At 39.6% G+C, this 13,758-nt stretch overlaps 1 protein-coding gene across 1 annotated transcript; it reads left to right on the top strand.

Annotated features, from left to right (window-relative positions):
* The first annotated feature begins 2,381 nt into the window (after window positions 1-2,381).
* Window positions 2,382-3,275, top strand: LOC146946893 (uncharacterized). The gene has a single exon (XM_085748328.1). It carries the CDS (start codon window positions 2,382-2,384, stop codon window positions 3,273-3,275), a length of 894 nt encoding a protein of 297 aa, XP_085604454.1.
* The last annotated feature ends 10,483 nt before the right edge of the window (window positions 3,276-13,758 follow it).

Genomic DNA, 13,758 nt, shown 5'->3' with positions numbered 1-13,758 from the left:
TTGCAAGAGATAGTTCATCTTCTGGCAGTGTCCACTCATCTTCTGGCTTCAAAACCGCGGTTTTGTTGCTATCTTTGTCAAGAACAACTAGATGTTCCCAACCTTTCATCACAACCTTCCAAGTCTTGCTGTCAATAGACTTGAGATAGGCACTCATACGTGACTTCCAGTCGTCATAATTTGTTCCATCTAGTAACAGTGGTCTGTTAACTAAACCTCCTTCTTTCTCCATATTGCCAGAATAGATCTCCTCTGAATCTCACCCAATAACAGGCAGGGTTCCTGCTCTGATGCCAATTGAAATTCTGGCACGTTAGGCTTAAGATGTTCTAAATGATGTTCCAACACAAAACACAATAAACGGATGTTGTATAAGATGTTTAGAACATTAAGCTAACAAACATAAACATAATAAAACAAAGTAATAGACAGGAAAGAAAAGAGGCACAGAGAAATTGTTAACCCAGTTCGGTGCAACATCACCTACATCTGGGGGCTACCAAGCCAGGAAGGAAATCCACTAGTGCAGTCCATATTCAAAAGCTCTCAGCAAACCACGTTTGCACTTATGACCTAGGACCTACCCCAACTAGACTTCAACCTAGGAACTCCTAGATCTGAGATCTCATCTCACTCCCTTAAAACTGATCACAAACCCCTGTCATTCCCAATTACAGACTCAAATCAAATGAGGTTACCCTCAAAAATAACAACATGCAACCTTGCTTAAAAGCTTAGATGCAGTTCACAATCCACCTAACTCCTTGTTTAAAAGCTTCGGAGTAGTGCACAATATTACAACTCAAAGTACAGTCCTAAACATGCATCAAGATGATACACGAAAGGCTCACAAGATATAAGACTCAAAACCTAAACAAAACTCTATTTTGTAAAACATTGTCTTGAATAATTCTTCAGGTCTTGCAGCCTCCTTTATATACTGAAGCAAGGCGTGTCATCCCTTCAATCATGCTTCAGATCAGATCAGTGACTTAATGCTCAATCAACATGGCCGAATAAGGAAACTCCTAGAAAGTAGTCTCATTAAAAGTCACATTATCATCTCCTTAAAAACTTTCCTAAGTCGTTTTAACACTTCCTTAAGAAATCACATATGTTCTGATCTCCTCATAATTGCACACGGTTCAGACCAACTCAAGCTGGTGTGGATTCCTTCAATCAAGCAAGTGCGTGCGTAAACATAGGCAAAGCACAGAACGTACAGACCAGGTCTGGATGTTGGAACATTGTGTTCCACATCTGAAGTGAATATTTGTTTTAGGCAAAAGTGAAGTCAACATACAAATATCCAACACTATGGTTATAGGTTTGAATTCGAATTTAGGTAGTTATTTCTATTTGTATAAATAGTAGTTTTTCCCAAGGAAAAGTGGTCACAATTCAATCATACAAAACTTACACTCAAATTATCCGTATGGAAGCGAGAAACGAGTCACAAGTTGCAATGTATGAATTTGTGCACCAAGTTACATTCAATCAATGCAATTTAAATTCTTTTTCTTAAATGTCTTTACATTTCACTTGTTTTCTTTTAAGCAATTCATTTCGTTTTTATTTAACAAATCTCGATTGGATTCAACTGGGTTGAATTCGATTGTTTTCTTTTCTTCTGTTCATTCAATCCTTTAAGATCATTACATTTTCTTGGAAATAACAAAGCACAAATATGATCTTAAGATTTACTGATTGATCTTGCAAGTAACTATTTTTAAACCAGCGATTATTTACCAAAAATCGGTGTAAACAAATCGGCACGCCCAGTGGGACCTTTTTGTGCTTTTGTGTTAAATTTTTTCGTGAAATTTGTTCTATTAATATTGTTGGTTTGTGTTGTGCATGCTATTAAGGAATAAAAAACAACTTGCTGAAATGACGAGTCCTTCTTCCATTCTGAGCATAGCGGCATTGAACGCCGCTAGTTCGTCAGGAACATCAACCAACCCCCCGTATCATCAAGTGGTACGCAATCGATCCCAAGTAGTACCATGACTACCGTGATAGAACCGGTTGGATCGACGATGGCCACGCAAACAACTCAGGCCATTCCGGCGGTCACAGCGGCCGCACTAACGACTCAGACCGCTCCGATGGGATCAATTGTCTCTAGCCAGATTACGCAGGCCATTCCAGCATTTACGCAGGCCATTCCATCCCAAACACATCGAGTCAAGGGTTTTTTAATCTTGGCACAGGCCGTCGAAATATGCCATATGGCATGCCATCATCTTTGATGCAAGGCCTACATACGAATCCATCTGCGTTCTCAGAGAGTTTAAACGTGTCAATGCCCCCAAGTGTTTACTCCTGGGGTGAGCGTTCCGTTTGCAACGCCCCAACAATCTTTAACCGACGCGTCCATGATGGCCTTAAGGCAACAGATGGATGAGGCTAATCATGAAATGGCCAATCTGGTGACACAACAGATGGGTGCAGTAATTAATCCTTTAATTCGAGAAACTAACAACAGTTACCAAGCGTTGTCTGCCCAGATGGAGCGAATAGCCGATTTCTTTGGCGCTCCTGCCGCACGGGATAGGCCGGTGACTCGAAATCCAAATGTTGGGTCGGTAGAAAATCCTGCAGTCAGTCAGAATAACCAAGTGCCTGAAACTCAAACTCAACCACCTAGGGTACAACAACAGGCTCCAGAAGAGCCGGAAAGGATGCCAATAGTGGTAAATAGGCACCAAGATGCAGACCAAGTGGTCATGCAAGCCCGTCGAAATAATTACGAGGGCCACAACAACATAGCTAATGTTGTCGAGGCTTTGTTAGCCCAAAATGGTTTCAATACGGGTTTACATTGGCCAAATTTCATGTCAGCTTTGTCTAAATACGTTTTAGAAACCGAATTACCAAGGAATTGGAAAGTCCCCAAATTTACTAAATTCGCTGGGGAAACCAATGAATCGACAATCGAACACATTGCTCGATACCTTATGGAGGCCGGTGAAATGGCGAACAATGAGAATTTGAAATTAAAATATTTTCCAAGTTCTTTGACAAAAAATGCTTTCACTTGGTTTACGACATTGCCTCCACATTCCATTTTTAGTAGGAATCAATTAGAAAAAGCTTATCATGAGCAATTCTACATGGGCCAATCTAAAATTAGTTTGAAGGAACTGGCCAGCGTTCGACGAAAAATGCATGAGTCAATCGACGATTATCTAAACAGATTTCGTCTTCTTAAGGCTAGTGCTTCACTTCAGTGCCAGAACATGAATTGGTCGAAATGGCCGCTGGTGGCTTGACTATTCCGTTTGAAAGAAATTGGACACTCAATATCTTAGGGATATGGCACAATTAGCAGACAGAGTCCGACAAGTCGAAAGACTTAAGGCTGAGAAAGCCCGGACGAGCAAATTCCCTAAGAGGGAGAAAGTTGCCTATGTAGATACAGGAGACAGTGACCCTGAGTTCGATTGGGGGTCAGATACTGTTGAAGACAATGAAATTAATCTGGCAGAATTAAAAGATGGGCCGCCTTATACATGCAAATTGTTAAGGCCATCGAACGGGAAAAATACTTAAGAACCTAAAAATGACAAATACCATCCTAAAACATACACTTTTGATGTTTCTAAATGTGAGGAGATTTTTGATCTCTTAGTTGCTGATGGCATAATTTTAGTGCCAAAAAACATGAAACTGCCTCCTTTAGAACAAAGGAAGAAACGAGGATTTTGTAAATTCCATGGGTTCTTAGGCCATAACTTGTCTTGTTGTACTCGTTTTAGGGACTATGTGCAAAAAGCTCTCGATGAAGGAAGGCTAAAATTTGGAGACAAAACCAAACAGCCAGCACAAGTAGATGCAGATCCCTTGAAGAAAGTTGATTCAATGTACGCCGATGTAGTTGCCATAAACATGGTAGACATCTCATAGGAGTTCGACATTGAACCCCCTCCCTTGGCGCCTGCGTTGAAAGAAAATCTACATGCTGACGTATAGATGGTTGTTGAGGACCATCAATCTGATAACGCAATGGTTACTGAGGATCAATTTGCTGAAAAAATGAAGGTGGCATATCCTAAGGTTGAAGAAGATTTGATTGATTTTCTCAACAGATGCAAAATTTCCAACACACATGCCATGCGCTGTCCAAGGTGCAGCGCATTTTTCGATAAGGAAGCTGCAAAATCTGTCGAGGGATTTTGACCACAGGCCAAACGTAAAGGGCGATGGGTTGATAACCGGCCAAAATTCGGTTTCAACAAATGAGGTGTTCCTTATAAGGTGAAAACTGTAACAGCCCGATTTTCGTTAGTTTTATTTTATTATTTATTTATGTGTGTTATATGTGTTTATATGTGATTACTCGCTTTTGTGTGTATTTTGGTTGGGATTCGTAGGATTCGGTATTGGAGGGGTATTTTAGTCATTTTGGACTTAGGGGCATTTTGGTCATTTTGAGAGCAGTGGTAATTTTTGTAATTTTGTTGGAGGTTATTTTTAGTGCTTAGTAAGAATATTATTTTACCAAGTTACAAAAAGATGTAGTAATTATTTTAATTACCGTTAAGTGACCATTAGTGATATAATTTACCATTAAGTGAGTAGTGACATTTTGGGTGTTAGAATAGAAATGGGTTAGGCCCATTAAGGTTTGAGAGGTAAGCCCAATTGAGTAGAGCATATATATAAACTCTAGTTGTTGGTGAAATTAGGTTTTACAAACATTTCACATTTCATTTCATTTGAGAAGAGAAGAGATAGAGGCTAGAGAGAAGAACAACAACAAGGGTTAGAAGGCAAAGAGGGGATTCATCATCTAGGAGCTAAATTGAAGCTTGGGTTAGAGGATCTTGGTGTTAGAGGTAAGAGGGTTAGATTTCAACCATAATTCACATTTTTTTTATTTTACCCATTTTGTGAAATTGTTGAATTGAGCCTAATTGATTGTAAATTCGTGTACATGTTTTGATGCAATGTTTGGGCATGTAAATTAAATGTTAATTGAGTTGTTGATGATGAAATTACATGCTTAAGTTGTGGTTATATGTGAGCTTTGCATTTTTGTTCAAAAATGATGATATGATGTGTTGTTGTGACGAATTGTTGATAAGTTCATGATGATTAGTTGCTGTTGTGGTTGAGAGATGTTGTTGTTGATGATTAAAACATTGGGTAATCATAATTGTGGCGTTTGCTATGACTTTGTGTTGTTTTTGAATGTTTGATGGAAAATGGGTCAAATGATGAATTTTGTTTAGACAATGTTTTAGGATAAATTTTATATGGAATTGAATGTCTTTTCATGTTTAGAAATGTTTAGATGAACCTTGGGATCAAATTTGGGCATTGGGTAGTCAAAATTGGGGTTTTGGGGTGAAAATGGCTCTTTTTCCCGAGACTGAACTATCATAACTCGCAGATGCGAGCAAGCTTACTCGCAACAGCGAGTGACTGCTAACTCGCAGTGGCGAGTAGCTCTACTCGCAATGGCGAGTTGTAGCAGGACAGGGTTCCTGTTTTGCACTCTCGCATCTTTTTCACTCGTTTCAGCCGTGAACTGGTTTATGGTACAAACATGAAAATTGTAGATAATATTTTTATCTTTCTAAGGGCGTTGGTTTGACTTGAATACGATTTTTGGTTTGCAAGTTATGGGGAAAATACTCTTGAAACGTTTTGTCGAAAAATCCCGCATAACTAGTTCTAAGTCGACCCAATTCTTGTGGAATGTTTTTAATCTTTGAAAACTTGATTTTAAGAGTGCAACTAAGGTGGTTAAACTGTAATGTAGTGAACCTACTTGTTTTACTGAGAAATTGGGAAATTCTTTGAAAAATGATGATTGAGACAAACTTTGTGATTTTCATTAATTCGTCGCGTTTGGCCGATGAAATGCTTATGTAACCTCTACTGCACACACATTTGGGTTGTGAGAATACAAGGCATAGGCAATTGAGCTTGTTTACTTGGTTTTGACTTAAATGTTCAATTAATTTAATGTTGTGATTTTGAGAGACGAACTTGACTAAAGATGACTTTTGAGAACCAATTGATTGTGAATCCTTTACGGAGAATTGTTATATGTTATGTGAAGATGATTGGTGGTGTAATTATGTTACAACTTCATGTTGTGTGATTTTTGATGTTGTTGGTGATTGTATATATGTTAAATTGGTGGTGAATTGTTGATGATTGCATATATACAAGTATTGGTGATGGGGAGGTGATTATTGTTTGTGTGAACATATGCATTTGTAGTTGAGTCATATGTTCATGCATTCATGACTGATGGTGGTTGATTTTATATCCAAGACTGATGGCGGCGGATTTTATATCCAATTGAGGTGAGTACGATGTTTTTGTTGCATCGAAGGTGACGACCTGGAGGTGATTTGGTACCACATGCATCTAGATGAGTCTAGAATCATTGCATAAACTGTTGGTGGATTGAATTGCATTGCAATGTGTTTTATGATTGATTGCTAACTGTAATTTGTGGATTGAATTATTGAGGGTTAATTGTTGATTGACAAGGTGAATTTGAGATATGTGTATGATACACTTGTTGAGATGAACTTGGAATGATGGTAAAGAATAATATGCATGTGTTGTGGATACTTGTGAATATACGTATGGATTGTTATTCTTGAATATATTCTTTCATTTTCAATGTTCATGATAAATGTTTTTCGTGGATTATGATGATGTAATGCTAACCCTCAGTGGTTTACCACCTACCTTTCTGTATGGACGGGTAGATGGAGTGCAGGATGCGTAGTTGCTTGCTTGATGATGCCGAGGAGTGGAGTTCCTCTGTTTATGCAAGTGTCTAGATTAGGGCTCTGATCTAGGATAGTTCTTGCATGTTAGTTTTATTTTTGGACTATGTATTTGGAGTTGAGACGTTATTTGTTATTTGAGAATTGGAGAATACAATTATATTTTGTTGAGATCCAGAGATGTTTTATGAATTATATGTATGTTCCGCTGCTATGTTGTGTAACATGATCTTTATGCATGTATGTTTTGTGGTTTGATCCGAAGACGTATCATCTATTTCTAGAATATGTACATATAATCGCGCGTTTTACCGCTTATTAGAAATAGGGTGTTACAAGTTGGTATCAGAGCCGTGGTCAGTCTTGTCTGGACTAATAGACTAGTGTTTGTTGATTTACCCTGTTAGTATGTGATTGGTAATGAGTTACCTTCGGTACTTGTTCTTGTGTTATTGTGCTATTGTTCTTATCTGTTGGTTGGTTTTGTGTAGAAGTGAGATGGCCGGTGGTAGAGATGACGGAGCGATTGCTCAGGCTTTGACTTTGATGGCTCAGGTGTTGACTCAGGTTAATGGGCAGGAGGCAGTTGGTCATCGTGATCCTGGAGAGGCGGAGGAACGGAGGTTGGATCGTTTCTTGCGAAACAGTCCGCTGACGTTCAAGGGTAGGTATGACCCGGATGGAGCTCAGAAGTGGGTACAAGACATGGAGAGGATCTTTCGTGTTATGGTGACTAGTGAGGTCCAGAAGGTCAGGTTGGCTACTCACATGCTTGCTGAGGAAGCTGAGTATTGGTGGACCAATGCTAAAGGAAGGCTTGAGGTTGGTGGAGCTGTGACTTGGGCTAGGTTCAAGACTGAGTTTTTGAGGAAGTACTTTCCTGAGGATTTGAGGACTAAGAAGGAAGTGGAATTCATGAACTTGAAGCAAGAGAACCGTTCAGTGGCTGAGTATGCGGCGAAGTTTGAGGAGCTTTCGAGGTTTTGTCCGTACATCAATGCGAAGGATGCTATGGTTTCCAAGTGTGTGAAGTTCGAGAGCGGTTAGAGGCCCGACATCTATCAGTACATGTGTATTCAGGAGATCCGTGATTTTGATACTTTGGTGCATAAGTGTCGCATGTTTGATGATGCTGGAAGAGCTAAGGTTAATCACTACAAGACTCAGAATGAGAAGAAAGGAAAGAGTCATGGATTTGGGAAGCCGTACAACAAGGACAAAGGCAAGAAGAGAGAATCTGGTGGATGCTCTAAGGCGAATGTTGCTGAGGTGAGGTGCTACAAGTGTGGCACATTGGGCCATTTTGCTAATGATTGCAAGGGCAGTGAGAAGTGCTACAAGTGTAGAGAAGCAGGTCACAAGGCTGTTGAGTGCAAGAAGGAGATCACTTGCTACAATTGTGGTGAGAAGGGGCATATCAGTACTAGGTGTACCAAACCGAAGAAGGATGCGGGCAAGGTGTTTGCATTGAATGCGGAAGAGGTAGAGCATCCGGATAATCTCATCCGAGGTATGTGTTTTATCAATAGTACTCCTTTGATTGCAATTATTGATACTGGTGCTACTTATTCTTTTATTTTGGTTAGTTGTGTTGAGCGTTTGGGTTTGGTTGTGACTCCATTGTCTCGAGGGACGGTTATCGACACCCCGGCTAGTGGTTCAGTGACTACTTCTTTAGTGTGTGCTAAGTGCCCTGTTAGTTTAGGCAATGTTGATTTTGAGTTGGATCTTGTGTGTCTTCCGTTGAAGCATATGGACGTGATTTTCGGTATGGATTGGATGTTGGCTTTTGGTGTTAACATTAATTGTTTGACCAAGAGTGTAACGTTTTCTAAGCCGGTAGCTGAGGAAGGGGGGAAGTTCTTGACCGCGGAGCAAGTGAAGAAGTCCTTGGATGGAGAAGCTTGTGTGTTCATGATGTTTGCTTCCTTGAAGGAAAGTAGTGAGAAAGGTGTTGGTGATTTGCCGGTAGTGCAAGAGTTTCCAGAAGTTTTTCCGGACGACATTACCGAGTTACCGTCGGAGAGGGAAGTTGAGTTTGCAATTGATTTGGTACCTGGAACGAGTCCTATTTCGATTGCGCCGTATCGGATGTCTGCATTAGAGTTGGGTGAGTTGAAGAAGCAGTTGGAAGAGTTGCTAGAGAAACAGTTTATCAGGCCAAGTGTTTCGCCGTGGGGAGCTCCAGTGTTGTTGGTTAAGAAGAAAGATGGAAGCATGAGGTTATGTGTGGATTATCGGCAGTTGAACAAGGTGACAATTAAGAATCGGTATTCGCTTCCGAGGATTGATGATTTGATGGATCAGTTGGTTGGTGCAGAAGTGTTCAGTAAGATTGATTTAAGATCAGGATATCATCATATTCGAGTAAAGGCGGAAGATATATCCAAAACTGCGTTCAGAACGAGGTATGAACACTATGAGTATTCTGTGATGCCATTTGGAGTGTCTAATGCGCCAGGTGTTTTCATGGAATATATGTATAGAATATTTCATCCTTTTCTGGATCGTTTTGTGGTGGTGTTTATCGATGATATTTTGGTGTATTCGAAGTCTGAAGAAGAGCATGCAGAGCAATTGAGGATTGTGTTGGGAGTTTTGAAGGAGAAGAAGTTGTTTGCTAAGTTGTCCAAGTGTGAGTTTTGGTTGCGGGAAGTGAGTTTCCTTGGTCATGTGATTTCTAAAGGTGGTATTGCCGTGGATCCATCCAAGGTTGATGCAGTGTTGCAATGGGAATCACCTAAGTCTGTTTTGGAAGTGAGGAGCTTTCTTGGATTGGCAGGTTATTATCGGAGGTTCATTGAGGGATTCTCTAAGTTGGCGTTGCCATTGACGCAGTTGACTCGGAAAGGACAAGCTTATGTTTGGGATGCTAAGTGTGAGAAGAGTTTCCAAGAGTTGAAGAAAAGGTTGACTTCTGCTCCGGTGTTGATTTTGCTGAATCTGAAGGAATCGTTTGTTGTGTATTGTGATGCTTCTAAGATGGGTCTTAGTGGTGTGCTTATGCAGAATCGTCAGGTTGTGGCTTATACTTCGAGGCAATTGAAAGTGCATGAGAAGAATTATCCGACTCATGATTTGGAATTAGCGGCCGTTGTGTATGTGTTGAAGATTTGGAGGCATTATCTGTATGGTTCTAAGTTTGAAGTGTTCAGTGGTCATAAGAGTTTGAAGTATTTGTTTGACCAGAAGGAGTTGAATATGAGGCAGAGGAGATGGTTGGAGTATCTTAAGGATTTTGATTTCCAGTTGAGCTATCATCCTGGAAAGGCCAATGTTGTTGCTGATGCTTTGAGTAGGAAGTCGTTGCATATGTCTGTTTTGATGGTTAAAGAGTTGGAGTTGATTGAACAGTTTCGAGATTTGAGTTTGGTTAGTGAGTTGACACCGGATGGTGTGAGGTTGGGAATGTTGAAACTGACGAGTAATATTCTAGAGGAGATCAAGAATGGTCAGAAGGGAGATTGGGAACTTGTAGATCGAGTAGTGTTGGTTAACCAAGGTAAAGGTGGGGATTTCAGGTTGGATGAGAACAGTGTTTTGATGTTTTGTGATCGTGTTTGTGTACCAAGTGTTCTTGAGCTTAAGAGGCAGATTTTGGAAGAAGGTCACAGAAGTAGTTTGAGTATTCATCCAGGAGCGACTAAGATGTATCAGGATTTGAAGAAGTTGTTTTGGTGGCCTGAAATGGAGAAAGAGATCGCAGAGTTTGTGTATGCTTGTTTGGTGTGTCAGAAGTCTAAGATTGAACATCAGAAGCCGTCAGGTTTGATGCAGCCGTTGTTTGTGCCAGAATGGAAGTGGGATAGTATATCAATGGACTTTGTTGGAGCGTTGCCGAAGACTGCTAAGGGTTTTGATTCTATTTGGGTGATTGTTGATCGGTTGACGAAGTCGGCACATTTTGTTCCTATTAAGACCGGTATGTCTGTGGCGAAGTTGGCTGAAATCTACATTGAGCAGATTGTTAGATTGCATGGTGTTCCTTCTAGTATTGTGTCGGATCGGGATCCGAGGTTTACTTCTAAGTTTTGGGAGAGTTTGCAAGATGCTTTGGGAACTAAGTTGAGGTTGAGTTCTGCTTATCATCCCCAGACTGATGGTCAGATGGAGAGGACTATTCAGAGTTTGGAAGATTTGTTGAGAGCTTGTGTGTTGGAGCAAGGTGTCAGTTGGGTCGAATGTTTACCATTGATTGAGTTTACCTACAACAATAGTTTTCATTCTAGTATCGGAATGGCACCGTTTGAGGCTTTGTATGGTCGGAGGTGTAGAACTCCGTTGTGTTGGGATGAGTCAGGAGAAAGTGCTTTGTTAGGACCGGAAGTTGTGCAAGAAACTACGGAAAAGGTTAAGATGATTCAAGAGAAGATGAAAGCGTCTCAGAGTAGGCAGAAGAGTTATCACGATAAAAGGAGGAAAGACCTTGAGTTTCAGGTTGGTGATCATGTGTTTTTTAGAGTGAATCCTGTAACTGGTGTTGGTCGTGCTTTGAAGTGTCGGAAGTTGACTCCTCGTTTTGTTGGACCCTTTGAGATTGTTGAGAAGGTTGGGGTTGTAGCGTATCGAATTGCGTTACCGCCATCTTTGTCGAATCTTCATGATGTGTTTCATGTGTCTCAGTTGAGGAAGTATGTGTATGATGCGTCTCATGTGATTCAAGTGGACGATTTGGAAGTAAGAGATAATTTGACCGTTGAAACTTGGCCAGTTAGGACTGAGGATCGTGAAGTGAAGCATTTGCGTGGCAAGGAGGTCGTATTGGTTAAAGTGATTTGGGTTGGACCGACCGGTGAGAGTGCCACTTGGGAATCGGAGAGTAGGATGAGGGTTGCGTATCCAGAGTTGTTTCCTTTAGGTAATTTTCGAGGGCGAAAATTCTTTTTAGTGGGGGAGAGTTGTAACAGCCCGATTTTCGCTAGTTTTATTTTATTATTTATTTATGTGTGTTATATGTGTTTATATGTGATTACTCGCTTTTGTGTGTATTTTGGTTGGGATTCGTAGGATTCGGTATTGGAGGGGTATTTTAGTCATTTTGGACTTAGGGGCATTTTGGTCATTTTGAGAGCAGTGGTAATTTTTGTAATTTTGTTGGAGGTTATTTTTAGTGCTTAGTAAGAATATTATTTTACCAAGTTACAAAAAGGTGTAGTAATTATTTTAATTACCGTTAAGTGACCATTAGTGATATAATTTACCATTAAGTGAGTAGTGACATTTTGGGTGTTAGAATAGAAATGGGTTAGGCCCATTAAGGTTTGAGAGGTAAGCCCAATTGAGTAGAGCATATATATAAACTCTAGTTGTTGGTGAAATTAGGTTTTACAAACATTTCACATTTCATTTCATTTGAGAAGAGAAGAGATAGAGGCTAGAGAGAAGAACAACAACAAGGGTTAGAAGGCAAAGAGGGGATTCATCATCTAGGAGCTAAATTGAAGCTTGGGTTAGAGGATCTTGGTGTTAGAGGTAAGAGGGTTAGATTTCAACCATAATTCACATTTTTTTTTATTTTACCCATTTTGTGAAATTGTTGAATTGAGCCTAATTGATTGTAAATTCGTGTACATGTTTTGATGCAATGTTTGGGCATGTAAATTAAATGTTAATTGAGTTATTGATGATGAAATTACATGCTTAAGTTGTGGTTATATGTGAGCTTTGCATTTTTGTTCAAAAATGATGATATGATGTGTTGTTGTGACGAATTGTTGATAAGTTCATGATGATTAGTTGCTGTTGTGGTTGAGAGATGTTGTTGTTGATGATTAAAACATTGGGTAATCATAATTGTGGAGTTTGCTATGACTTTGTGTTGTTTTTGAATGTTTGATGAAAAATGGGTCAAATGATGAATTTTGTTTAGAGAATTTCTTAGGACAAATTTTATATGGAATTGAATGTCTTTTCATGTTTAGAAATGTTTGGATGAACCTTGGGATCAAATTTGGGCATTGGGGAGTCAAAATTGGGGTTTTGGGGTGAAAATGGCTCTTTTTCCCGAGACTGAACTGTCATAACTCGCAGCTGCGAGCAAGCTTACTCGCAACAGCGAGTGACTGCTAACTCGCAGTGGCGAGTAGCTCTACTCGCAGTGGCGAGTTGTAGCAGGACAGGGTTCCTGTTTTGCACTCTCGCATCTTTTTCACTCGTTTCATTCGTGAACTGGTTTATGGTACAAACATGAAAATTGTAGATAATATTTTTATCTTTCTAAGGGCGTTGGTTTGACTTGAATACGATTTTTGGTTTGCAAGTTATGGGGAAAATACTCTTAAAACGTTTTGTCGAAAAATCCCACATAACTAGTTCTAAGTCGACCCAATTCTTGTGGAATGTTTTTAATCTTTGAAAACTTGATTTTAAGAGTGCAACTAAGGTGGTTAAACTGTAATGTAGTGAACCTACTTGTTTTACTTAGAAATTGGGAGATTCTTTGAAAAATGATGATTGAGACGAAGTTTGTGATTTTCATTAATTTGTCGCGTTTGGCCGATGAAATGCTTACGTAACCTCTACTGCACACACATGTGGGTTGTGAGAATACAAGGCATAGGCAATTGAGCTTGTTTACTTGGTTTTGACTTAAATGTTCAATTAATTTAATGTTGTGATTTTGAGAGACAAACTTGACTAAAGATGACTTTTGAGAACCAATTGATTGTGAATCCTTTACGGAGAATTGTTATATGTTATGTGAAGATAATTGGTGGTGTAATTATGTGACAACTTCATGTTGTGTGATTTTTGATGTTGTTGGTGATTGTATATATGTTAAATTGGTGGTGAATTGTTGATGATTGCATATATACAAGTATTGGTGATGGTGAGGTGATTATTGTTTGTGTGAACATATGCATTTGTAGTTGAGTCATATGTTCATGCATTCATGACTGATGGTGGTGGATTTTATATCCAAGACTAATGGTGGCGGATTTTATATCCAATTGAGGTGAGTACGATGTTTTTGTTGCATCGAAGGTGACGACCTGGAGGT

The sequence above is a fragment of the Medicago sativa genome, chromosome 2, assembly GCF_051527215.1.
Source record: "Medicago sativa cultivar Bolivia chromosome 2, Bolivia_mono, whole genome shotgun sequence".
NCBI classification, from domain to species: Eukaryota; Viridiplantae; Streptophyta; class Magnoliopsida; order Fabales; family Fabaceae; genus Medicago; species Medicago sativa.
Note: the sequence above shows the minus strand (reverse complement) of the source record. Positions and strands in the feature narration are given on the sequence as shown.

What these genes read in the sequence shown, in the direction of transcription:
- LOC146946893 (XM_085748328.1), top strand. Translation starts at nt 2,382, where the DNA reads ATGGCCTTAAGGCAACAGATGGATGAGGCTAATCATGAAATGGCCAAT.